Below are 25961 nucleotides of genomic sequence, written 5' to 3'. Positions count from 1 at the left end.
AAGCCACGCAGTGAGGCCAAAAAAAAAAATCAGTGCAACTGTCTTTCCAAGAGCTGCAGTGCTAAGGCCGTTGCCTATGTTGGTCCAAAAAAGGGGGTGACCAGGATAGAGCAGAGATGGAAGGCAAGAAACTCCTCTTTTCTTTGTGTTTGGATTATTTGAAAATTTTGAAATAAAAGGAAGAAAAGAAAGGAGAGGAAACGAGGCAGACAATGCATTCATTCAGCAGGAACTAACCTCACATTCAGGACAAAACCAGTCCCCCTCTGGTTCCGATGTCAGTCTCAGACACTTAGCGTGATAAACCCGGGGACAGAGCTCACAGCAAAGGACTTGGCCTTCCCGGTGACAAACCCAGCAGTAGAAATCATTTCGTCCATCCTGCGGTACAACATCAACAGGGTCTGTGGTGAGTGGCTGCTTCATATAGTAAAACGGACCATGTCTTAGTTCTGACTGAAATGTAGGCAAGAAAGACAGGTTTGGTTTCAAAACAAATGTGCATTCTCAAAAGGAATTTGAACAAATACATCAATAACAACAGAAGAAAATTAGAGCATTTCACACATTCATTAAAAAGCTATCTTGGGTTACTCTACTTAATACAGAGTTTGCGGGTCATTAGATATTAAGATTGATTTTTCCTTCTTGTATTTTAAGAGGCCATGGATTGAAAAGCTGGTGTCTAAGAGTTAACAGGCAGCCCTAGCAGGATAGCACAATGGTTACAACCCAGGCACACCTGGGTTCAAATTTAGCTCTACCAGCTGCATGACCCAGGGCAAGTCTCTTAACCCCTCAGCTTCAATTTTCTCATCTGTAAAATGGGGATGATAATAACTAACATCACTGTCTTGTGGCTGGAATTAAATGGGATCGTATAATGTATGCATTTAACACAGCGCCGCCATTACAAATATTGCTAATATGGTTAAAAGTCCAACAAATGGAAGTCTAAATGTACAAAGCCAAGAAAAGTATGGCAATTTGCCCTGGGAGTCTTTCAACAACAGGTCTTCGTTGAATAGATCCATTGGAAATGAGGCACCAAAAATGATCATTCATTTTTTGTTTGTTTGTTTGTTTGGTTTTGGTTTTTTTGCTGTATGCGAGCCTCTCACTGTTGTGGCCTCTCCCGTTGCAGAGCACAGGCTCCAGACGCACAGGCTCAGGGGCCATGGCTCACGGGCCCAGCCGCTCCACAGCATGTGGGATCTTCCCGGACCGGGGCACGAACCCATGTCCCCTGCATCGGCAGGCGGACTCTCAACCACTGCGTCACCAGGGAAGCCCGATCATTCATTTTTTAAAGTCTACCCCCAATGCATAAAGTACTTAATAGCCAACAAGAGGCTTTCCTAAAACCATGATTCTCCAACATGGTAAGTCCTGGTGTTTGCAGAGAAGCCACATCTCCTACTGAGAACGAACGAAGAATGGCAGAAAGATGAGAGAGGGCGGTGGCCAATTCATGGCCAAAATAGCAAGAGAAATGGTCCCCTAGTGATGTATTATAGAATCCAGCAGAGCCACTCTCCGAACTCACACAACCACTCGGAAGAAACTCGTTGGGAAAATGCCTACTGGAAACCAGTAAGAAATCCTGTTTAGGAAGTATGAGAAAGTCTGGTGGTAAGTGTCAAAATGACCTGGTAACTGGCTGTGTGACCTTGAGAAAGCTACTCGACCCACTTTAGCCTTGATTCCATGGACAACAGCTCAGCCACAACCACAGGGCCTACCTCTGAATAAACCTCCTTGTATAACAAGCTTTTTCCTGTCTTTCAGTAAAACATGACAGTTTCCTCCATAAAGATCTCATATACTGGTTAGGGGCTGCATAATTCTTGTTGCTGCTGTGAATAGGACCTTTTCCAATTTCAGTTTCTAAATAGTTCTCGTTGGTATATAGAAGCGCTGTTAGATTTTTAATACCGACCTCATATATAAACAGTTCTGATAGTTCATTGATTAAAAATCTTACCATCTCTAAGTAACATTAGTTTTGTCTGTCCGTGTCTAATATTTTTACATCACTTTTCTGTTTTCCTTATTTTACTGACTAGGACCCTCAAGATAACAAGGAAGAGTGACCAAGATTACAGGCACCCGTCTCGCTCCTGGTTTTTGTTTTGTTTTGTTTTGTTTTGTTTAATATTTATTTATTTATTTGGTTGTGCCAGATCTTAGTTGTGGCATGTGGGCTCCTTAGTTGTGGCATGCGAACTCTTAGTTGCGGCATGCATGTGGGATCTAGTTCCGACAAGGGATCGAACCCGGGCCCCCTGCATTGGGAGCATGGAGTCCTAACCACTGCGCCACCAGGGAAGTCCTCTCACTCCTGGTTTTTATTATGAAGTTTTAATGTTCTCAAAATGCCTGCTACTTCCACCTTCGTTGATAAAGAGCCTCACAGACGCTTATTTAGCAGTTCTTTATGAACCAATCCTAAGCCCCCCAACTCTCACTTCTACTAAGAAAACAGCTACGACTTATAAGGGCAATTGCACAATTCTTGAGCTTGGTTATTGCCCTATTTCAGTTCAACATTTAAAATAGAGCGCTCTCCTTGGTTTCCAGAGAATTAACATCATCGTTACGCTATTCCTTCCACGTTACGTTTTCCAACATATTGTCACACACACCATCTTCATTTTGTCCTCACCATCACCAAGAGAGGTACTCAGGGGAGACACCACTTAGTCTTACTAGACAGATGAGAAAACTAGGTTAAAAAGACTTATCGGACCCCCAAGCCCAGAGCAAGGACTCCCACCCAGGTCTCCGAGCACTTTCTCTCGTCCCTGTGCCCCACAAAAGATGCTGCTGGATGCAGAAGAGATTCTGATGATTAAGTAACCCCTCACAGAACATTCTCTGTAATCCAAAATAACTTCGGCTTAAACAAATTTACAGTTACTAGGGGGTAAGGGGGGAGGGGGATAAATTGGGAGATTGGGATTGACATATACACACTACTATATATAAAATAGGTAACTAATAAGGACCTACTGTATAGCACAGGGAACTCTACTCAATACTCCATAATGGCCTATATGGGAAAAGAATCTAAAAAAGAGTAGATATATGTATATGCAGAACTGATTCACTTTGCTGTACACCTGAAACTAACACAACATTGTAAATCAACTATCCTCCAATAAAACTTTTTTAAAAATAATAATAACTTCTGCTTAATGCAAAAAGCTGAAGAGGAAAAAAAATCTGAAAATTCAGAAGACATCTAAAAACATACTAGAGGGGACATTAAAAGATAACAGCATCTAGAGCAAGGAGTTCTCAATTCATATGACATCTTGGGCCAGAAAATTCTTTGCTTCAGGGAGCTGTCCTGTGCACTGTAGGATGTGTAGCATCACCCTTGGCTAGATGCCGGTGGCAGCCCCCCTACCCCCATGCACAAAATTATGACAACTAAAAATGTCTCCAGACACTGCCCAGTGTCCCTGGGCGGGGGCAAAACTACCCTCAGTTGACAGCCATCCATGTAGAGGATCTGCTGTCTGCCTAGGAAAATGGTTGTTTGAGTTTCTATGGGGAAGAGTGTTGGGGGGGCCGGGGGAGGGGGAGGAACGCCCATTGAAAGATAAACTGTTGGGCTTCCCTAGTGGCGCAGTGGTTGAGAGTCCGCCTGCCGATGCATGGGACACGGGTTCGTGCCCCAGTCTGGGAGGATCCCACATGCCGCGGAGTGGCTGGGCCCGTGGGCCATGACCGCTGAGCCTGCACGTCCAGAGCCTGTGCTCCGCAACGGGGGAGGCCACAACAGTGAGAGGCCCGCGTACCGCAAAAAAAAAAAAAAAAAAAGAAAGATAAACTGTACGTATCAAGCAAGCAGAACTATTTCTAACCTGAGTGGGGTCTTCCAGGATGCTTTGTGGCTTTTGCAAGATAGCTGTAAGCTGTATTTCAGGGCCCAACTTCCTTTCAGTAAGTTAATAATAGGATAGGAAGAGTCATTAAGACCTAAATGAAACTAGAAGAATCGAATATGACAGCTCAGCTCTCTAGCCGGCAACCTAAGTCCTTTGCATCTAATAGAAGGTGGGGTATTGCCACTTGAGAAGCTTCCCCCGCCCCCTGTCCCTGCCCCTACCCTCACCTAGCCAGGGGTGGGCGTTCCTGGGAGGACCATGAGGAGGGAGGGCCAGGTTGCCCCCTACTCTTTTCAGGAGTTTCATCCTTTCTCGAAACAGCAGCTGTTGCTGAGAACTAGCTGCCTGGTAATAGCCTTGTCAATCAGATACCTGCCTTATCTGCTGCTTGTGTTTCCTGCTCCGTAAAAATAATCTGATAACAAATACGGAACATTTAAAAAAGGAAAAGCAGGGCTTCCCTGGTGGCGCAGTGGTTGAGAGTCCGCCTGCCGATGCAGGGGACACGGGTTCGTGCCCCGGTCTGGGAGGATCCCACGTGCCGCGGAGCGGCTGGGCCCGTGAGCCATGGCCGCTGAGCCTGCGCATCCGGAGCCTGCGCTCCGCAACGGGAGAGGCCACAACAGTGAGAGGCCCGCGTACCGCAAAAAAAAAAAAAAAAAAAAGGAAAAGCAAATCATTTCAGGTAGAATGAGTTTATGATTTTTCTCCCTCACATGCACAAGGTGCGTTCCCAGCCTGCTAGTAAGGCAAGCAGGCTACAACCCGTGTTGCTATGAGATTAACTGCAGGCTGTGAGCACACATGTTCACATTCCCTGCTTCTTCCACAGGCTGGCTTAACAAGAAATAGGCTTGTTCATTCACTTCTGGAACACCTCGGTCTATACCAGGAGCCAGCAAACTTTATAAAAGGATTCTATAAAGATAGTAAGTAAACAGTTGAAGCTTTGCAGGTCGTGTGGTCTCTACTGCAATGACTCAACTCTTGTCAAAGGAAAGCAGAACCGACTGCAGATGAGATGTCACTGAGTGGACGTGGCTTTGTTCAGGTAAAACTTTATTTACAGAAACAGGCTCTGGGCCGCACCTGGTCTGCGAAAACCAGAGGATGGGTTCTGGGGCTGTGTGTGAGCACAGGGTACATGTCTGGGGGGCCAGGGGCTGGGGGGAGAGGACCACAGACTCAAATTCCTTCTGGGGCCACATAGGGAACACAGATGAATGAAAACAGTCCTGGTTCTGGCCTGCATTCTCCTGCATTTGATAAAAGCACAAGGACTGCAAAATAAAGAAAGACCGCTTAGCCCTGGAGTGTGAGGATGATGCTGGCACTCAGCCTCAGTGCTGGCGAGACGGCGGGAGGGGCAGAGTACGTGCCTGTCTTCAGGGCTCTCAGCTCCAGTGATCAAGGCCGCCAGGCAGACACACACACCAGGGGCTGCCTGGCCTCAGGGAAAAGCGGGCAATCCTGCTGTCTGTCCCCTGACCTGTCTCAGCTCTTAATACACTGCCCCCACCCAACAAGGAGCTTCTGTGAAATGTCCCAGTTTTTAAGACAATGCATGGGCCCAGCAAAATAAGTCCTGGCCCACCTCTTTATAATACGTATACCCCTGTACTCAGAGGAGACAAGAGGGGCCCTGTCATTTCTGTGCCATATTCGATCAAACGTACACCTAAGGCCATTTTGCACCAATCTGTTAGCAGATTATTGTTTGATCCTTTAATGAGAAAGAAAAGAAAAAGAAAAGAGGGATGGAGGGGGGGAGGGGAGGGGAGGGGCAGGGGAACCTCCCAAAAGGACTCAAACTCAAAATGTCCCAAGAACTACAGATTAGATTGGTATTTTACAGTAAAGGGCCAATGTCACTTGGGACAAGGTATTTCTTGCCACGTCTACCACAGGACATTTAGCGACCTGACCCTCCTCCTCACAATGCCAGAAGCACCCTTTCAGGCTTTGGGATGTCCCCCACCGGCAGTCCCAAGAAAAAAGCACCTAGATGTTTTCAAACCTTTCCTAAGAGGTAAAATCACTAGACAAAAAGGCTGTAAAAAATTAATTATAGGACTTCCCTGGTGGCGCAGTGGTTAAGACTCTGCCTGCCAATGCAGGGGACATGGGTTCGAGCCCTGGTCCGGGAAGATCCCACGTGCCGCAGAGCAACTAAGCCTGTGTGCCACAACTACTGAGCCCACATGCCACAACTACTGAAGCCCGCGTGCCTAGAGCAACAAGAGGAGCCACCGCAATGAGAAGCCCTCGCACCGCAACTTAGAGTAGCCCCCGCTCGCTGCAACTAGAGAAAGCCCATGCGTAGCAACGAAGACCCAACACAGCCAAAAATAAATAAATAATTTTTTAAAAAATTAATTATAAACCTCAGAATATTCTTTCCCCTAAAAATAAGGTGCATTCTAAACCTCTTCTTAAAATTCCCCTGAAAGTAATGAATTCCCAATATATGAAAAATGGGTGAAACCTTAAATCAACGGACAAAGGATTCATCTCCAAAATATATAAACAGCTCATGCAGCTCAATATTAAAAAAACAAACAACCCAATCCAAAAATGGGCAGAAGACCTAAATAGACATTTCTCCAAAGAAGACATACAGATGGCCAGGAAGCACATGAAAAGCTGCTCAACAGCACTAATTATTAGAGAAATGCAAATCAAAACTACAATGAGGTATCACCTCACACCAGTTAGAGTGGGCATCACCAGAAAATCTACAAACAACAAATGCTGGAGAGGGTGTGGAGAAAAGGGAACCCTCTTGCACTGTTGGTGGGAATGTAAATTGATACAGCCACTATAGAGAACAGTATGGAGGTTCCTTAAAAATCTAAAAATAGAATTACCATATGACCCAGCAATCCCACTACTGGGCATATGCCCAGAGAAAACGATAATTCAAAAAACACATGCACCCCAATGTTCATGGCAGCACTATTTATAATACCCAGGTCATGGAAGCAACCTAAATGCCCATCAACAGATGAATGGATAAAGAAGATGTGGTACACATATACAATGGAATATTACTCAGCCATAAAAAGGAACGAAATTGGGTCATTTGTAGAGACGTGGATGGATCTAGAGACTGTCATACATACAGAGTGAAGTTAAGTCAGAAGGAGAAATACAAATATCGTATATTAACGCATATATGTGGAACCTAGAAAAATGGTACAGATGAACCGGTTTGCAGGGCAGAAATAGAGACACAGATGTAGAGAACAAATATATGGACACCAAGGGGAGAAAGCGGTGGGGGGTGTGTGTGTGTGTGTGATGAATTGGGTGATTGGGATTGACATGTATACACTGATGTGTATAAAATGCATGACTAATAAGAACCTGCTGTATTAAAAAAAAAATTATTCAAGTCATCCAGCGATGGAATGACCCAATTGATTGTATGACTGATTTGACCAATAACAGAGTGATGTGAGTTAAAAAAAAAAAAAAAAAAAACCATATCTCCACTTCATAATAAAACGTCTCTACCAAAAATGGAAAAATACGGGGGCGGGGGGGTTATTATGCTACAATGGCGTTCTTTTTATAACACTAGAACAACCTCAGAGTAAAGAAAAATCAAAAATCAAAAGAACCTGCCCGCCTAAGACCAGAGACAGAAGGAATGAGCAAAGCTGGCAGGGTGTGCCACATAAGGGAGGGGTGGGGAGTGCGGAAAACTAGAGCACACAGGCCCCGTGTCTATAGAGCAGGCTCTACTCAGCTCCTGCTATTGCTGGATTTTTCTGAGTTTTTATAGGAACCCAGAAATACAAGTTGTTTTTTGAAATCTCATGATCTTCAAACGTTGGTGACTAACAGAAATTACGTTGGTAAAACCCGGCATATGCAGATGTACATTTTGCTTTTAATTCCATAATTTTTTTCAAAGAGGAAAGAAAAGGGAAAGGGAAGAAAAGAAAAGAAAAACATGCCCAGAAGAATTTTTTTTTAAAAAAAATTTCAGTTCCTCTTAGGAAAACAGACTGTGCTTGAGGGAGGGTGCCCCCTTCTATGCAAACACTACAAGCTGGAATGAATTATGGGGTCAAGGGTCAAGAATTTCTTTTCTTTACAGTTAAGGCTATTTCTCCTTTGCCAACTCCTGGCCATTCAGCCCCAGGGAGTTTTAGATGTGAAAAACAAAGACCTATGATCAACCTTAGAATGTTCCTAGTCCAAACCCTATTTTACAAGGTAACTGAAGCTCAGAAATGGGAAAGCAACTGACAAGGTCCCACAGTGAGTTTCCCAGATGCAGTGGGACAGGAAGGAGTCAGGTCTCCAGGTCTGGAGCCCTTCCCTCCAGAGCCATGGCTCCATTAACTCTTCTGTCAGTACTGCAGATAGGAGAATCATCTTCAGAAGCATAACCGTGCCCTGTGTCCGGTCAGCCCCGCTCTGTTCCACATCCACAGTGCATTCTGTATTCATGAGCTCCCGCCCTGTGTCCAACGCTGGGGCGAAAGCAGCCACTGGACACTGACCACTTTCTGAGGCTCCTACCAGAGGGGGACAGAGATTTACAAACACACCATTGTGGTCACGAGGCTTAAGTGTTATAGAAGTGGTATGAACACGTGGATGAGGAAGAGAGAGAAGAAAATGTGTGAAGTGCCTAAGAGTTGATCAGTTTCTAGAGAGAGAGATGTGAGCCAATTCTTTGTTTTTCTTTTTTTTTTTTTTTTGTTTTTGTTTTTGTTTTTCTTAATGTCTTTTATCTTTTTCTTTTTTTTTTTTTTTATGTGAGCCAATTCTTTTTTTTTTTTTTTTCTTTTTGCGGTATGCGGGCCTCTCACTGTCGTGGCCTCTCCCGTTGCGGAGCACAGGCTCCGGATGCGCAGGCCCAGCGGCCATGGCTCACGGGCCCAGCCGCTCCGCGGCATATGGGATCCTCCCAGACCGGGGCACGAACCCGTATCCCCTGCATCGGCAGGCGGACTCTCAACCACTGCGCCACCAGGGAGGCCCGTGAGCCAATTCTTAAAAGGACAGAAGGAAGTCACAAAGCACGAGTGCATGTGTGCACACACACAAAGGAGCCACTAGGAGACCGTCTCTGTCCAAGGGGGACAATATCTGCTTCATGACTTACGGGAACTGGTAAGAGAGGGTTTGCCGTAAATTAAGGTTTGAGGATTATTTATAGCCTTCGTGTTTCTTTCTTAGTCTTCAAGCTCGACAGCTATGGGATGGCTCCCGGGTGACAGGGTTGGGTGGTCACCGGCTTCAAGCCAGCCAGGCAAATGTAAGCTTCTTACTCACTGTGAGGCCTTGGGGAGGTGACTTAACCTCTCTGAACCTCTGTGTTTTTCATCAGTAAAATGGACACAACTGCAGCCCTTCCTCACAGCATCATTATAAACATTAACACACAAAAAAAGGCTTACAACAGGATGGGCACACTGTAAGTTCTGCTTTTAGTATTATTCTCACCAACACTATTATTATACATGTTTTTTCAAATTGCAATTCCTCCCAGAAGTTCACTTAGAACTCACCGGTTTTTCCTCCTATAATAGGATTCCCAATTCATTAAATCTGGGCTATTCAACGCAGAAGCTACGAACCAGAGGTGGCCACTTAAATTTATTAAAAATTCAGTTCCTCAGGCACATCTGCCACTTTTGCAAATGCTCAGTGGCCACACATGGCTTGTGACTATCCCACTGTACAGTGCAGGCCTAGAACATTTCCACAGCTGTTGTTTAATTATTTCATGGATAGTCTGGGTGACTATTCCTCTTAATGTAGACTCTGGCTTAACTTTTTTTTTAATTTACTTATTTTATTTTTGGCTGCGTTGGGTCTTCGTTGCTGTGCGCAGGCTTTTGCTAGTTGTGGCGAGTGGGGGCTGCTCTTCATTGCGGTGCGCGGGCTTCTCATTGCGGTGGCTTCTCTTGCTGTGGAGCACAGGCTCTAGGTGCGTGGGCTTCAGCAGTTGTGGCATGTGGGCTCAGTAGTTGTGGCACGTGGGCTCAGTAGTTGCGGCTCACGGGTTCAGTAGTTGTGGCTCACGGGCTTAGTTTCTCCGCGGCTTGTGGGATCTTCCCAGAGCAGGGCTCGAACCCGTGTCCCCTGCATTGGCAGGCGGATTCTCAACCACGGCACCACCAGGGAAGCCCTGGCTTAACTTTAATTATTATTATCTATGTCACTTAGATCAATTCCTCTTCACAACAGCCCTGCAAGTTTGGTAGCACTAAGATCATTATTCCCATTTCAGTAAGTGAGAAGACAAGACACAAAGAGGTTAACTTGCCCAGAGCCTCAAGAGAACAGGAGAGCTGGCACTTCACTATGTAATTCTGAGAGAGAAAATAGATTCACGCACAGAAATGTCCCCCTCTCACAGTCCTGGTCATTTAACCATTGCTAGGTTTCTTCCCGCGAAAGCAACAATCTTGTTTTATTCAACCTCAAATCCCCAAGGCCCACTTCGGCATCCATAATCTGCACAAATCGATGAATACATCCCCATGAATCCCCGCTGAAATGATATCAGACCTGCTGGGCATCCTGTTTCCTCCAACACTAGGAGACTTGACCTCATAGTCCACTAAAACACCTCTCATTTTTTTAAGTCAGAAGAGTAGCTAGCCTGCAGCAGAGAATTTTAGAGCTAGAAGGTTCCTGAGACAAGATCCAAGATGGCATAGATTTATGCATCTAGTTGACTGGTCCTGGCTGCTGAGGGAGGGTGGAGTCTGCCAGAGACTGTGCACTCTGAGAAGGGTGCATAGTGACCAATTACCCAAGTTGCAGTGGGCAGTGGGTAGGAGGGCAGCTGTCTCTCACCACAGACCTAAACCCATTCTTTTACAGATGAGAAAATTGAGAGCAGAAGGGAGCATGCCTCAGCCACACAACCACCTCCAGGCAGAGCTCGGCACTGACCTATGGGCACAGCCTAGGAGGGCAACACCCTCAGGCCACATGGGCAAACGAATAGTCCTAAGGCGTGGAAAAAGAAATCCAAGGAAAATCCCCAAATCCTAGAGCACGGTATCTTATCTGGGTCACTGCCCCTGTCCCCCAAAGAGATCTGAAAAACCCACTGGAAATTTCTGCACAGGCCCACTTTGAGCTGTCCTTCTTGCCCTATGCAAATGACAGCCGGAGCAAGGCAGCTTGCTAAATGCCAAGCGCACCGGTGGTTAGAAAAACGACAGCCTTTGTCCCCCAGGTGTGGACGCCATTCCCACTGGCCTTTTACCTGCTCTTTATTGTTATTGTTCAGTAAGCCGGGTTTCTTTTTCTTTTTAATGGGGCTTGTTGATGTGTCCTGTGGCGAGTGGCCATTGGAGGAATGCGGAGGGCTGGGGAACTTTCTTTTCTGGGCTGTTCTCTCTGTAGAGCCAGGATCTGAAAGAGACACACAGGACCACATATTTTAAAGCAATCGGGGAGGACTAGGCCCCAGGGGAAGGGGGTGTTAGGGACACAACCTATTTTGTCCCCAAACCTAATGCCATTTTAGTGACCTTCCTCCTAGAATATACTCCCCCCCCACCCCCCATCTTCACTGCTTGTCTCAGAGGTCAGTCGGTCTTTCTTTAGCCGACATTAACATTACTGTAAAAATTTTAATTCACTGCCAAAATATAAAAATTAAGAAACTTCACATAATACCCTAGATTTGGGGCTTCTATTTAAAAAAAAAAAAATCAGGGCCTGCAGGGCCTTATGGGACCAGATAGAGCTGAATACCAGCCAGCCACTTTTTAGATGGGAAAATGCCCCCCATTTTGTCACAGTCCCCACCCTTCCCTACTGTGTCCCTGTTGACGAGGCCATGACCCAGCTGCCGTGAGCTGTCACACACCCATGTCTGATGGCAAAAGCAGGAAACCATAGGAGACAGGCCAAGAAAAGAAGGCCACACACTTCAAGAAAATGAAGGCAAACATACTTCGTGGTGGAAGACAATATTTATTCATGTTTATCAGGTTAAAAAAAGTATAACTGTGTAAAAAAATACACCCCACCCACCAGAGTCCCCGTGGCCCAGTCACCAGTAGGCATCAAGTTTGCGACTCTCCTCCAAAGAGATCAACGCAAACTACATTCTCACCCGATTCTCATCTGAAAAATGCCAACCCCACCCTTGCCGATCCATCCCTTTCTATTTTTATTCTCCCAGCATCTCGTTAAAACACATACACTTGGGACTTCCCTGGTGGCGCAGTGGTTAAGAATCCGCCTGCCAATGCAGGGGACACAGGTTTGAGCCCTGGTCCAGGAAGATCCCACATGCCGTGGAGCAACTAAGCCTGTGTGCCACAGCTACTGAGCCTGCGCTCTAGAGCCCACAAGCCCAACTACTGAGCCCGCGTGCCACAACTACTGAGCCCGTGTGCCACAACTACTGAAGCCCGCGTGCCTAGAGCCCGTGCTCCACAAGAGAAGCCACTGCAATGAGAAGCACACGCACCGCAACGAAGAGTAGCCCTCGCTCGCCGCAACTAGAGAAAGCCCGCGCGCAGCAGCGAAGACGCAATGCAGCCACATATAAATAAGTAAATAAATTTATAAAAAACAAACAAAAAATATAGATTATTGCAATTTAAAAAAACACACGCATACAATTCCACCACCATCCAATCTTCACCTGCGAAGATTTTAATCCATTCCATGCCAGATGGCTGTCCTGTTAGCTTAGGGAGGATACAATGGAATGCCCAGGGGCACCTTCTATCCTTGAGGAATGAAAGCTACAGGCACCAGAAGAGGAGAAAGCTATGCCGGGAGCACAGGTGATGAGACGGGATGCGGAGTCCAGAAAGATGACTATCCACAAAGATGGCCTGATGACGTTCCCCGTCCAGGGTTACCTCTCAGGCAAGTCCCAGCACGCAGGCTGTGCTGTGTGTCACAGCCCTTTGGACAGGAGCCGCTGGGGCAGATCAACAGGGTCCAAGATGGCCACATGTAAGGCCTCCTAGTGGTTTACTTTTGACTGAAAGCTGGAGTGTCCTCCAGCACGCTCATAAAGACAATAGACCACTTTTTCAAAATCCAATCTACACAGGGGAATTCCCCAGGCTCACCAGGCCGACTGCAGGAAAATCCTGAACAAATGTTCAGGTTGCTGTACTGAGACACAGCCCAGAGAGGAAATTAAATGCTAACCACAGACACCTTGAGGGAGAAGAGACCCCAGAGTCAGGGGACCATCCCACAGACATCAGAACAGCGGCCTGGAGAACCCAAAGGGTTGGCCCAGCAGCACACAACAGCTAGTTAGTGGGAAAATGCACTTAAAAGACACAGCCTGGGATTGGCAAGCTTCCCCAGAGAGCACCTCCTCTCATTCCCACAGGGATCCTCAGCCCACTTCCCCACCATATGTAAAAACTCTCACTTTCTCTATAGGGTCTTTGACCCAACCATCTCCTCCTAGAAGCACGTTCTACAGACGTGGTCACAGGGCAGCAAAGCACATGCAAGATGATTCAACTGCAGCACTGTGTGTTATACTTAAGACTAGAAAGGACTTACGTGTCCACAAACTGGGAGCTGGCCTGATAACATACTGCGGGATACAGCCATGAAGAAGAATGAGGCACCTCTAGACAAACTGACGTATGACAATCTCCAAGCTTCTGCATCAGGTTAAAAGAGCAACACATGAAAATACCAATGGCATTCTTCACAGAACTAGAACAAATAATTTTAAAATTCGTATGGGAACACAAAAGACCCCGAATAGCCAAACGATCTTAAGAAAGAACAGCGCTGGAGGACTCACGCTCCCTGACTTCAGATTATACTACAAAGCCACAGTAATCAAAACAGTATGGGGGGCTTCCCTGGTGGCACAGTGGTTGAGAGTCTGCCTGCCAATGCAGGGGACACGGGTTCGTGCCCTGGTCTGAGAGGATCCCACATGCCGCGGAGCAGCTGGGCCACTGGGCCTGCGCATCCGGAGCCTGTGCTCCGCAACAGGAGAGGCCACAACGGTGAGAGGCCCACATACCGAAAAAAAAAACAGTATGGGGCGGGCTTCCGTGGTGGCACAGTGGTTGAGAGTCCGCCTACTGATGCAGGGGACACGGGTTCGTGCCCCTGTCCGGGAGGATCCCACATGCCGCGGAGCGGCTAGGCCCGTGAGCCATGGCCGCTGAGCCTGCGCGTCCGGAGCCTGTGCTCCGCAACGGGAGAGGCCACAGCAGTGAGAGGCCCGCGTACCGGAAAAAAAAAAACAGTATGGAGCTTCCCTGGTGGCGCAGTGGTTGGGGGTCCGCCTGCCGATGCAGGGGACACGGGTTCATGCCCCAGTCCGGGAGGATCCCGTGTGCCGCAGAGCGGCTGGGCCCGTGGGCCGTGGCCGCTGGGCCTGCACGTCCGGAGCCTATGGTCCACAACGGGAAAGGCCACAACAGTGAGAGGCCAACGTACCACACACACACAAAAAAAAAACAGTATGGTATTGGGACTTCGCTGGTGGCACAGTGGTTAACAATCTGCCTGCCGATGCAGGGGACATGGGTTCAAGCCCTGGTCTGGGAAGATCCCACATGCCGCGGAGCAACTAAGCCCGTGCACCACAACTACTGAACCTGTGCTCTAGAGCCTGCAAGCCACAACTACTGAGCCCACATGTCTAGAGCCCGTGCTCCGAAACAAAGAGAAGCCACGGCAATGAGAAGCCCACACACCACAATGAGGGGTAGCCCCCACTCGCCGCAACTAGAGAAAGCCTGCGTGCAGCAACGAAGACCCAACACAGCCAGAAATAAAATAAATAAATAAATTTATCCAAAAAAAAAAAAGCAATGCATGTCTAACACCATTAACAGACTAACACACACAGCCCAAGAAATATGGGGGTTTTGTCTTTCTCTTTTTTTTGTCTTTATCTTTCTGTTTTATTTTGTCTGCTATTTTTTCCTTTTTTAAATTTTTTTTGAAAAAGATGTTTTATATATATTCATAATTTACATAAGCCTAAAATATTCCTGGTTGAACACAAGAAATACAAGCTCTTAATGGAGACCGGTGGTTGCCTCAGGGGAGGAGAGCTTGTAAAGGGTGGGGGAGGGATTATTTTCCACCATGTGCCCTTATTTATCATGTGCCTGGACTACTTTATCAAAATAAGGAAAATAAAAAAGGATAGAAGGTTCAGCGTCACATAAAAAAGCAGCAGGTGCAAACCAAAGCCAGTATTGAGCAAATAACAGAGACCTGATTCAGGATAAAAAATGTCGCCAAATGAACAAACCTGGGGCTGATCAGCCTGAGCGTGCAGACCCCAGGAAAGAGTTTGGGATTTGTTCTACATGGATCTAATAAACCCAGGTAACTCTGCTCAAGTGTCAGAGGATGGGCATTTAAGAAAAGCATTTTGGGGGCTCAAAGGAGATGTATCTCAGAAGAAATGGCACCCTAGCCAGGCAAAAAGGGAAAGCCATTGGGCCAAGGTTTTGATTTCGCATGTATTATTCCATTTGTGGACAGATTTTGAAAGAGAGCACGTGAGCAACGTCAGGCCAGTGGAAAGCTAGGAACAAATTCAGGGAAAAAACAAGTAATGCTGACCCCTGAACAACACAGGGGTTTGGGCTTCGACCTCCACACAGTCGAAAATCCACGTACTGCTATCTCTGCCTCAAAAACAAAGGAACTGATAAAGGACTCACCCAAGGGCGGGAAGCCGTCTGGACAGAATCAGGACTCAAACCCTAGTTTTTTGTGATTCCACATACTGTGCTCTGTCATCAAACACAAACGTTCCCCTACACTTAAAGACTGGTCAAATGAAAACACGGGTACATTGGTCAAATGAAAAAAATCCACGTGTAAGTGGACCAGAGCAGTTCCAACACGTCTTCTTCAAGGGTCAACTGTAGTGTGTCGATGTTTCTCAACAGAGCACTAGTGGATTTTGGCAGGGACGGCTCCTCCCCGTTGCCAGGACAACCTCAGCCCCCTCCCACCCACTGCCATTGACGCTCCCAAACACTGACAACCAAAAGTGCCTCACATACTTCCCAATCCCTACCAGGAGTGGTACTAGCCTCCTGGAGCACCGCAGAGCTGGAGCATGGGGCACAGTGGACGAAACCCACAGCCCAGCCCACACCTGGTCGACCCCTGGGGCCAGAAAGCTCTCCAGCTCCTCCCACTGCAGTGTAAGTCATTCAATCACCTGTGGCTGAGATCTCCTAGGATGATGGTTCCCCAAGTGCTGCCCTCACACAAGCAGCAGCAGCATCGCCTACGAATTTGCTAGAAATGCACATTCTCAGGCTCCACGCCAGATCTACAGCATCAGAAACTGGAATAGGGCCTAGTGATCGGGGGTTTAACCAGCTTTCTGGAGGATTAAGGTGCACACTAATTCAAGATGCTCTAGGTTGTATGTTTGGGGGATGGAGTGTGAGTTCTCCAGCCTAGAGATTCCTCTCCTTCCTCATCGCTACCTGTAGGGTTGGTTCAGAACCCAGGAAACGAAAGAAGCCAAGCAAGGAGGCAAGGAGAAAGAATGAAAACAGCTAAACACATGACCCCAGGCGACTCCCCCTACTTCTCAGGGCCTCAGGGACACATCTGGAAACTGGGAGGACAGATGGAGAAAAGGAACAGACCAGTTCTTACCTGGAGCCCATGAAAATGCTTCAGGGCCCCATGATCCGCATGCCAAGGTTCTGTACGTGGATGCAGTTTCTTGGGAAGAGGGGCCATAGCCTACCTTCACCTTCTCACAGGAGACATCAACTCTAAAGATTAAAAAACTACAGGGCCAGAGGATCGTAAAGTCTATTTTAACTTTGCAATTCTTTAATTCCGTGTGAAAGCGGGGCGGGGGGATCCCTAGAAATGAATATACTCATAAGCCATTGAGCACTAAGGCCACCAGGCAACGAAAGGGCAGCAGGGTCTAACTCAGTGAGAGGAGGGGTCTGCCCCAAGGCTGCCCATACCTAAGAGGATCCCCAACCCTCTAGTCTGAGCAAAAGAGAAAAACCCCAATTCCATTCCTGCTTACAAACACACCGACTCCCTCCAGAGTTAATGAGCATTCAGTGGCTGTATCCAAGGGGTAGAAATTTAATAGATTCCACACAACAGACACATCTGTCAACAGCAGAGGCTTTCACTGAAGCCTCTTAGGGAGAAAAACTGAGAAATGCTGGCTGGATTCAGTGTCCTTCCCAGAGAGGAAACAGCAGGCCAGCATTCTAACTTAAAAACCTACCCACTCCAATGGAGGCTAGGCCTTGGCCGGTGATAGAATGGTGGGTGGGAACCTTGCTGTCGTCATGGTAACAAAGCTGCCCTGAGGACCTTTTCCAGAAAGCTGAGTCAAAGGTTTTGTGGGGGGGGGGGGCGGTTTTCCTCCCCTCTTTAATGATTTAATTCTGACAGGGACATATTTCTAAATGCATTTCATGTATAAACGTGAATGATGACACACAGCCACTGTACAGTGAATCACCAGGGAAACAGTTCACCCTTGATCTGAAAGACCTTCCTGGCAAGTAGCAGGACCTGGGATTCTACAGGGCTGGCCCACCCCCTCCGTCCCAAAATAAGTCTGGTTCTGAAGGAGTTAACGTGGGCGAGGGAGTACAGCCGCCTAGAAGAAAAGGCCAGAGCCGTGACTCAGGAAAACAGCTTGGCATGGAGCAGGAAGCAGCAGCATTTTCCCCTCCCGTGCCAATTCACTGAAATCTTCATAATAGGGCGAGGTCTACTGGGTATTTAGGAACCAAGCGTGTGAGGCATCCTCCCTGAACCTGTGTCTTGTGATAGGCCAAAAATAATCCCGCTCAGGCCTTCCTAGATGTCCCTTGACCTAAGGGACTGCCTTCCTTCAAGATAACCCAGCCTCTTAGCTTCCTGAGCCGCCGGTAGTAACAGCTAAGATGTTCCTGTATTGCACACAATGCACCAGACCCTGTTCAAAATGCCTTTCACGTCCTTCCCTCGAAGTCACCCACCCAAGATCACACAAGTAGCCGGGCTGGGATGTGAACCCAGGCAGTGAGGCTCCGAAGGCCCAGTGGGTGGCCTCACCCCAGGGAGAGGTTTGTCTCAGCTCTGCAGCCCAAAGACTTCCTAATTCAGGGTCTCAAAATGTTTTTTTTTTTTTTTTTTTGCTGTACGCGGGCCTCTCACTGCTGTGGCCTCTCCCGTTGCGGAGCACAGGCTCCGGACACACAGGCTCCGCGGCCACGGCTCGCGGGCCCAGCCGCTCCGCGGCATGTGGGATCTTCCGGGATCGGGGCACGAACCCGTGTCCCCTGCATCGGCAGGCGGACTCTCAACCACTGCGCCACCAGGGAAGCCCCTCAAAATGTTTTAAGAGTACACTCTCATTTTGCCTTTTTCCTTTCCAGCTGCAGACGGTGGGCTGTGGGGACTGGAAGCTCCAGGAACCGGGAGAAAAGTGGAAAATCATGGTGTGTCACTTGCTGATGATGCAAGTTGTTCTCCCAAAGGCGCTTCCCAGGAAGCAGAGTCACCTCCCGACCTTCACTGGTGGCACCACAGGCTGGTCTACACCACAGAACAGGCTGGGGGGCCTGCGCGGCCATCACCCCTCCTCCAACACTTCTTCCCAGTGTCCATGCATCCAGGGCAGGCACACCCCACCCCCACTCACATCCGGCGCCTGAGTCACAGCACTCGCCCTTCTCCAGAGTCTAGGAAATGACACACCAGTTACAGGGAATTGTCTCCTCCGGAGAGAGAACGGGCCCCAGCTGAAGGCCGGGCGCTTCCCCTGGACTCCAGGGCCTGGAGGACCGGCCCTGTGGTGTGTTTCTGTGGGTGTTAAATTTCCTTGATGAGGTCAATGGCAAGATGGACAGGGGCTGAATGAAAGACTCTCGGTCAACAGGCCCGAAACCAGCAGCCAAGGCCACGGAAGCAGGGTGACCAACCATTGGTTGGCTGGAGATGGACAGTCAAGTGGTCACCACCCGACAGTGAAGTCAGGCCGGGTGACAGAGGACAGAGTGGTCAGGACCTAGTCCTGCTGCCACCCCGCAAGCTCCTCAACCTCTCTGGGCCTCTGCTCTTCCTTCCGTCACATGGAGATGGTGGTACCCCGTGGCGTTATCCACAGATTAAACGAGTTAATTCATGTGATGCTCTTAAGTGTAATACCTGGCAGAGAGGAAGCGCTCAATAAACAGCAGCTGTTTTCTTTTTTTAAAGCCACACACATTCCTCTTCCTCCTCCTCTTCCCCTCTGCCTCCTCCACCACCAGCCCTCTCCAAAAGCAGAGCCTGAGTTCTCCGAGGAGCATGTTAAATCAATGCCACGGCTTCAGTTACGGAAACGCCAGCCTATGTAAAGTGGAGCCGGGAATCGGCCCAGGGCACGATTTCTCCACGTCCACAGGACCGCGCGAAGTCCAGGTTTCCTCCTGTAACAGCCAAGGCAGGCGCAGGGGCAGAGGCCTGTGCGGGCTCGGCCACGAGGACACACGGGGTAACTGCCAGCCCTCGCCGCGGCCTCCCCGAAATGTGACCACACGCTGCTCTCCAGGGGCTGCAGAGCCTAGCGCAGTGCATCATTTCAAGGCGTTTCCCAAAGACACAGAGTGGGTACCTTAACAGACCTCCCTCCCCAGGAATCTTAGGGCCCTCTCCAGCCAGTAATTACATCCTAATGAAACAAAAGCCCGGAATGTCCTCCAGGCCCGGGACAAGAAAAGGAGAGGAATCGGGAGCAAAGCATGGGGGTGGGGAGGGCACATCATTTTTCTTGCCACAGACAATGTCCAAGCCACAAGGAACACATAAGCGACAGAAACTCTCAGGCGAATAGTTTGCTGACTTGGAGCATCTCCTGGACCCGCAGACTCTGGAAGACGGGGCCGCAGCCTGGGCCTCCCCGGGGAAAGGCTGCACTGGCCTAAGCTGGGCTCCTAAAAGGTCTCCCGCATGTGACTGTGAACTTCCAGATCAGGAAAAGAAGGGCTGGAATGGAGATGAGGCAGTGGAGGAAGAGGGTCACTCTCAACTTGGGGGAAATGTCACTGTACCAGGAAGCCGGGTACCGCAGAGGCCAAGCAAGCGAGGGGCAGGTAACCCTGGGACGGGGCGCTTACCTGCCATCGAGAAAGCTCTGCTGTTCTGAGGGCCTAGCCTCTCTTTTAAAGAGAACTGAGGCTCCCACACGGCACACATTCCTGCTTCCGGATCCTCAGCAGCCTCTCCCAGGGGGAGGAGGAAGCAGCACAGCCGACAGGCTAAGAGTCACCACTTACCAGGCTGACCAGCGCGGCCAGGACAGCCTCACCTCCCTGCAATCAGGCAGCCCGAGGCCCGGCGACGTGCCTTCGCGTCCCTGGGCTCTCGGCTCTAATTTACCACCCTCGGCAGACGGCAGCTCGGCTGAGCTGAAAATCTTCAGCGCGAGCACCGAAGAGCCATTTATTTCGCTGATGTGGATAAACACAACAAGCTGCAGTGGTGTTACTCGCTGGAGTGCACATATCAGAAGGCGGGTGGAGGCAGGGGGATGAAGTTGGGATGGTTTGCATTTTGAAGGTGCTTTGAAATAATTGTTTCCAATTATCTTTAGTTCTGATGTGCCTCTCCGAGAAATGAGAAAACCATCTTCCCACTGTACACACACAAACTCAACCATCTTCCCACTGTGCACACACAAACTCAATCTCCCTCTCCCCCCTCCCCCTCCCCCACCCCTCTCCTCTCTCCTCCCTCCCTCCCTCTCTCTCCCCCCGCCTCCCTCCACTTTTCTCTCTCTCTCTCTCTCTCTCTCTCTCCCTCCTCCCAATAATGCAGAAGTGGTGATTAATGGGCACATTCATATGTAAAAGATAAACTTCCAAACTCTCCAGGCAAGACAGAAATTGCTTCCAACGAGGGAGAAGAGGCTGATTTACAAATGAATTCACTGTTTAGGCCTCAACATCTAGAGGCAATTGCCACCACGTAGCCCTTTCTCCCCACACCTCCCTCAGCTGGGATGAAGCCCTCTGGAAAAAACGACGACATCTCAACAGGAATTTCCTGGTTCCAGAATGCCAAGCTCTTTCGGTCTTCACACAGAGAGGGGGAGGCCAGGCCTAACTCCCTACAAGAAAAACTGCTGCACCCCACCCACCCGTTCAGCAGGTCCAGGCCCAGAAGGCTTGCATCCGACGTTGTGTACATATTTGAGGCCCTGGAAACTCTGCCAAATCACCACAAAGAAAATGTGGAGAAACCAGTTGCCTTTGGCCTTTACGGTAGCTGGCGGAGGAGCAAGCTCGCAGGAAGCCCTGGTTCTCGTGGCTGAAGCCCATGTGCACTATTATCTAGGCTGCAGGGACTCAGCTCAGGTTCTGGAAAGTTCAGGTGCTGGTAGGTGGCTTTCAAATTGCAATGGGGAGTTACAGCATCAGAGGGACAGTTCAAAAACAAAAAGACTGCCAGCAGCAGCTGAAAGCAGCAAAGCGGGCTGGAGAAGAAAGGGGGATGAAGAGATTGCAGGGAAGGGGGCAGATGCAGGAAGAGGTGCTGCTGCTCATAACCAGGCAACGTTCCCCACACGTCCTGGGCGGGGTCTGGCCTCTCTAAAAGTCACCTTAACGAAGCCTAAGGAAATTCTCTGGGAAGACACCAGGGAACAAGGGACCGGCCCTCTAGTCACCGCATGGCCTTTTTTCGAGGAAGCAAAGATTTTTAGGCCCAGAATGTCACCCAAATTACCCTGGTCAAAAGGATGCTTAACATCACCTGGATACGAAGGTCCCCAGGCTTAAGAGTGCACGGAAGGATGGATTAGCACAGCCCTTGCAACACACCTTAGATGGAAGCCAAAGATGGGAAGCAACTTCAATGTCATCCATAGGGGACTGACATGCAGCCATAAAATGAAACAGAGAAGGTATCACGTCTTTATGTACTGGCCTGGGGCAAAATTCAAGTGGAAAAAGGCCAGAAATAGAACCTGGGTGAAAGAAATAGGAGCTGCGTGGGTTCTGGGTTTGCAAAGGCCTGAAGGAACATCCAGGAAATCAGCCAGCACTGAACTCCTCTCTGAATTCTTTCTGATCCCTGTCACGTATTTAACTATTTAAGGTATTTTTAAATGACTGTGGGGAGAAATGGATGATAACAACAAGATTTATGGGACCCTCACTACATGCCAGGGATCACATCTGCATCCCCAGCCCTCAGCAAGCAGAAGGAATTCAGAACATCCCCCCACCCCGTCCCCGCATTCATCAGGTATTACTTTTAAGGGGCTCAGGTGTCTAGAACGATGAAAAACAGTGGTTCTCAACCCGGTCCCCCCCCCCCGGGGACACTTGGCAATGTCTGCAGACACTTTCGGTTGTCACCCCTACGCAAAGAGAGAGGGGCTGCTACTGGCACCTACCGGGCAGAGTCCAGGGATGCTGCTAACACCCCACGGTGCACAGGAGAGCCCCCCACCCCAGAGAATGATCAGGCCCAGGACATGTCAACAGCACCCGATGTTGAAAAACCCTGGTGGTAAAGAAACTTCCAGCAAGCTGCCATGCAGGTCTAACCTTCTGTCAATACACCACCCACAGAGACGTCTGCAACCATTAAGAGGAAAATAGTGCCTTCTGTTTCACCTGGCGGCCCTGACTTCAGATTTCAAAGAGAAGAAAACAATGGGACCAGTCAGTCAACAAATAGTCACTGAACAACTCCTAGACATCTGGGCTCCTGGGGAAGGGTCCTGCCCGCCGTGGGAGGGCAGCCAGAAACAAATAATAGTAATAACAGCTACCTTTTGTTGACCACTTATCACCTGTGAGACACTGTTCCCGATACAAATGTCAATTGACTCACTCCTCACCACAGCTCTAGAAGGAGGTAGGACCAGAGACTCCTCATTTTATTGACGAGGAAACTGAGGCCCAGAGAGAAACAAGCCCATGAGGAAGTGGCTAGTAAATACAGGATGAATACAGAATATGTTCAATCTAGAAATACTGAATAAGAATGATTACAGATGGACAAAAAGCTGAGCAGGACAAATTCCGGGAATTTGTGAACACACATTAGGGAGAGGGGTAGCCAGGAAAATCTCTCCTCTTTCCTTCTCAAACTGGGCTCATGTGATTCACAGCTAATGTTTATTAAGAAGCTACTTTACGAATCCTCCCCAAAATCCCACGACGTAAGGATGGGTTTTTGTTCTTGTTTTGGCCGCGTCGCGTGGCATGCAGAACTTCCCGGACCAGGGATCAAACCCGTGCCCCCTGCAGTGGCAGCGTGGAGTCTTAACCACTGGACCACCAGGGAAGTCCAAGGTTGGTGTTTTTGTACCGATTTCATAGGTGAGGCTCAGAGAGGCAAAATCTTCTGTGGCCTTGAGGCATGCAGGTCAAAGCAGCATGCTGGGGGCTCCATCACAGCTGGGTCCCACTCCAAAGCCCTCCAAACCAGTCAGGTGACTTCTCTGAGTTCCGGGATGCCACCTTGTAATTCTCCATCACTAAGGGCGTGTTTGGTGCCGGCCACTGTCAACACAATGCTGTTGTTCAGGGTGTGGGCTCCGGAGCCAAGCCACCAGCTCTGAATCCAAGCACTGTCACCTGCCTGCTGTGTGTTCTTCGGCAAGTTACTTAGCCTCTCTGTGCCTCAGTCAATTCAGATGTAACTGTTAGAGCTGTAACTGACTCTTCTTTAAAGGGCTGTTAAGAATAAAGGAGGCAATGCACTCACAGGGAACAGCTCATCAAAGCTCCACCAGTTATTACCGGTAGGTAATTCTCCTTTAGGGGAGGGAGGCACCAGCCCAGAGAAAAGACATTAACCCAGCAATCTCAAGCCAGTTTCCCCAAATCATTATGCATCTTCACCCTGATTTGCGCCCGATCAGCCCTTCTCAACAGGCTTCTGAAAGGGGTTCACTGATGGGGAATACAAACTTTCACAGTAAGTCCTCCCAGGCTGGCACAAGTTCAACCCAAGCCGGCCTCAAAATCCCCTCAGGGCTTAGGATTTCCTCCCAGATCAAAGCAGAAGCACCAGGTGGTGGCCCACAGACCCAGCCCTACCCTTGCTGATTGACCTTCCACCCCAGGATGCCTCCTAATGCCCTCTCCTCCCTACTCAAATGAGGCTCAGGAAGCCTGGGAGAGAGGAGGCCTCAGAATCCCCATAATCTGCAACATGCGTGAAGAATGCTGAACCCGGCAGGGTCAGGACGGAGGCATGGAAGTGCCTACGTGGTATCTGGCACATAGCAAGCGCTCTGCAGAGAGCCATCCCTCCCCTGCCCACCCTCACTTCTGCCTGTTCCCGTTCAGTCCACCCTTCACAGTAGCCACCTTGATCCAAGCCCTGGGACTATTCACTTGGCCTTGCTAGTAGCCTTCTTCAAACCTAAATAAAGTAAGCCGTGCCCTACTTAAAACCTGCGAGGACTTCCCTGGTGGTTCAGTGGCTAAGACTCTGTGCTCCCAATGCAGGGGGCCCAGGTTCGATCCCCGCTCAGGGAACTAGATCCCACATGCTGCAACTAAAGATACCGCATGCCACAACGAAGATCCTGCGTGCCGCAACTAAGACCCAGTGCAGCTAGCTAAATAAATAAATAATTGATTAATTTTTAAAACCCGCCAAGGGGCTTACTGTAGACACCCAGCATCTTATCAGAATCTACCACGCCTCCAGGGATCTGGCCCCACCCACCTTTTCTCCTCCTTTCACTCAACCCTAACCACAAACAGCCTCTAACGAGCCAAGCTCATTTGTCCTTGCTGACTCGTCCATCTAGAACGTTGTATGCCCAACTTTCCCATAGTTGACAACTTCAACTTTTGGCTTAAATGTCACTTCCCCAGAGAAGCCTTCCGTGGCCACCCCAAGTCTCCAGCCCTCTTACGGTATCATCTTAAAAGTAGGTTTCCTTCCCCCTTCACTGTAGTCGTCTACAGCTGAAAATTGTTGCAACTTATTTTCTTTTTTGCTGGTTCGTTTGTTCATTGTGTCTCCTCCAGCATGTGACCTTGATCTCAGTTTTTCTGACTTCCTTTGCTGTAGCCCAATGCCTGACACACAGTCTGGCTCAGAGGCAGCCCCCAAACAAACCTCTGATCAGCTAAATGAGAGTGAGATCACTGGAAAATCCAGTTTTTCCTCCCAGGTCTAAGAATTTGTCCCGGCAAACCAAGATAGCCGTAGGGTCGTGAAGTGTGGACAGGGAAGATTACACAAAAGGGAGCCTGGCCATTCCAGGGTCAGAAAGAAACTAGAGGAGGAAACTCCCTTTTCAACAGGTACTCAGCCATTCTCCTTTCTGGGGAAGCCCACTTCCCCAAAAGTAGGCGATTAAGTGAGGATTTATAGCCTGAATGTGATGGGGCCTTGCAGCTAAACGCAATTACTGAGAAACCAAAGGGGGAAAACTCAGGAGAGGGTTTTCTCAGGCCACTCACTCATTTCCTAACTCTCTTCCCCAGTCTTCTTGGGGAGAGCTATCATTGAGCATTAGAAAAGAGGAATGACTTTCTCCAGGGAAAACACTCTCCCCACTGGGAGACCCCCTACTGTGATGATCATTTAACCAAATTTTTTAGTCCAGACTCTTTGCCCTTTTTTTTTTTTTAAGTTTTAAGTTTTGGGGTTTTTAAAAATTCTTCAGCAACACAACTTTATTTATTTATTTATTATTTGGTTGCGCCGGGTCTTAGTTGCAGCAGGCAGGCTCCTCAGTTGTGGCATGCAAACTCTTAGTTGTGGCATGCATGTGAGATCTCCTTCCCTGACCAGGAATCGAAACCCAGGCCTCCTGCATTGGGAGCGCAGAGTCTTACCCACTGCGCCACCAGGGAAGTCCCCATCTTTGCCCTTTTTCTTATCAGACCCTTTCAAGGCTGGGGTTCTCTTTTCCACACCTCCCTTAATGCTTGCCTGGATTGTCCAGCGCTGCCCCAGCAGGATAAAGCAAGAGGCCCATCACGCAGGTACTTATCCATGTGAAGCCAGCAATATGGGTTCAGCCTCAAAAAGGGAAAGTAAAAAATGACTTTTCAAGTTCATCTTCCCTCCGTCCCACTCAAAAGGCGTGCGTCGAGAGAAATT

At 48.8% G+C, this 25961-nt stretch overlaps 1 protein-coding gene across 10 annotated transcripts in view; it reads right to left on the bottom strand.

The window, feature by feature from the left end:
- Window positions 1–25961, bottom strand: part of ZMYND8 (zinc finger MYND-type containing 8) — a 142855-nt gene that overhangs the window by 92459 nt on the left and 24435 nt on the right. For 6 of the 10 annotated variants that reach the window (XM_082600594.1, XM_082600601.1, XM_082600599.1 and 3 more), the window contains 2 exons: window positions 11140–11288; window positions 238–456 (listed from right to left, as the gene is read on the bottom strand). In XM_082600594.1, the coding sequence (XP_082456720.1) occupies window positions 238–456; window positions 11140–11288 (368 nt within the window). Of the gene's footprint in view, window positions 1–237; window positions 457–11139; window positions 11289–19993; window positions 20113–20152; window positions 20492–25961 lie in introns of those variants that run through there. The other 4 variants (XM_082600600.1, XM_082600602.1, XM_082600603.1 and 1 more) reach the window with 3 other exon arrangements.

The sequence above is a fragment of the Mesoplodon mirus genome, assembly GCF_964341445.2.
Source record: "Mesoplodon mirus genome assembly, chromosome: 15".
NCBI lineage: Eukaryota > Metazoa > Chordata > Mammalia > Artiodactyla > Ziphiidae > Mesoplodon > Mesoplodon mirus.
This window is presented reverse-complemented; position numbering and strand designations above follow the sequence as displayed.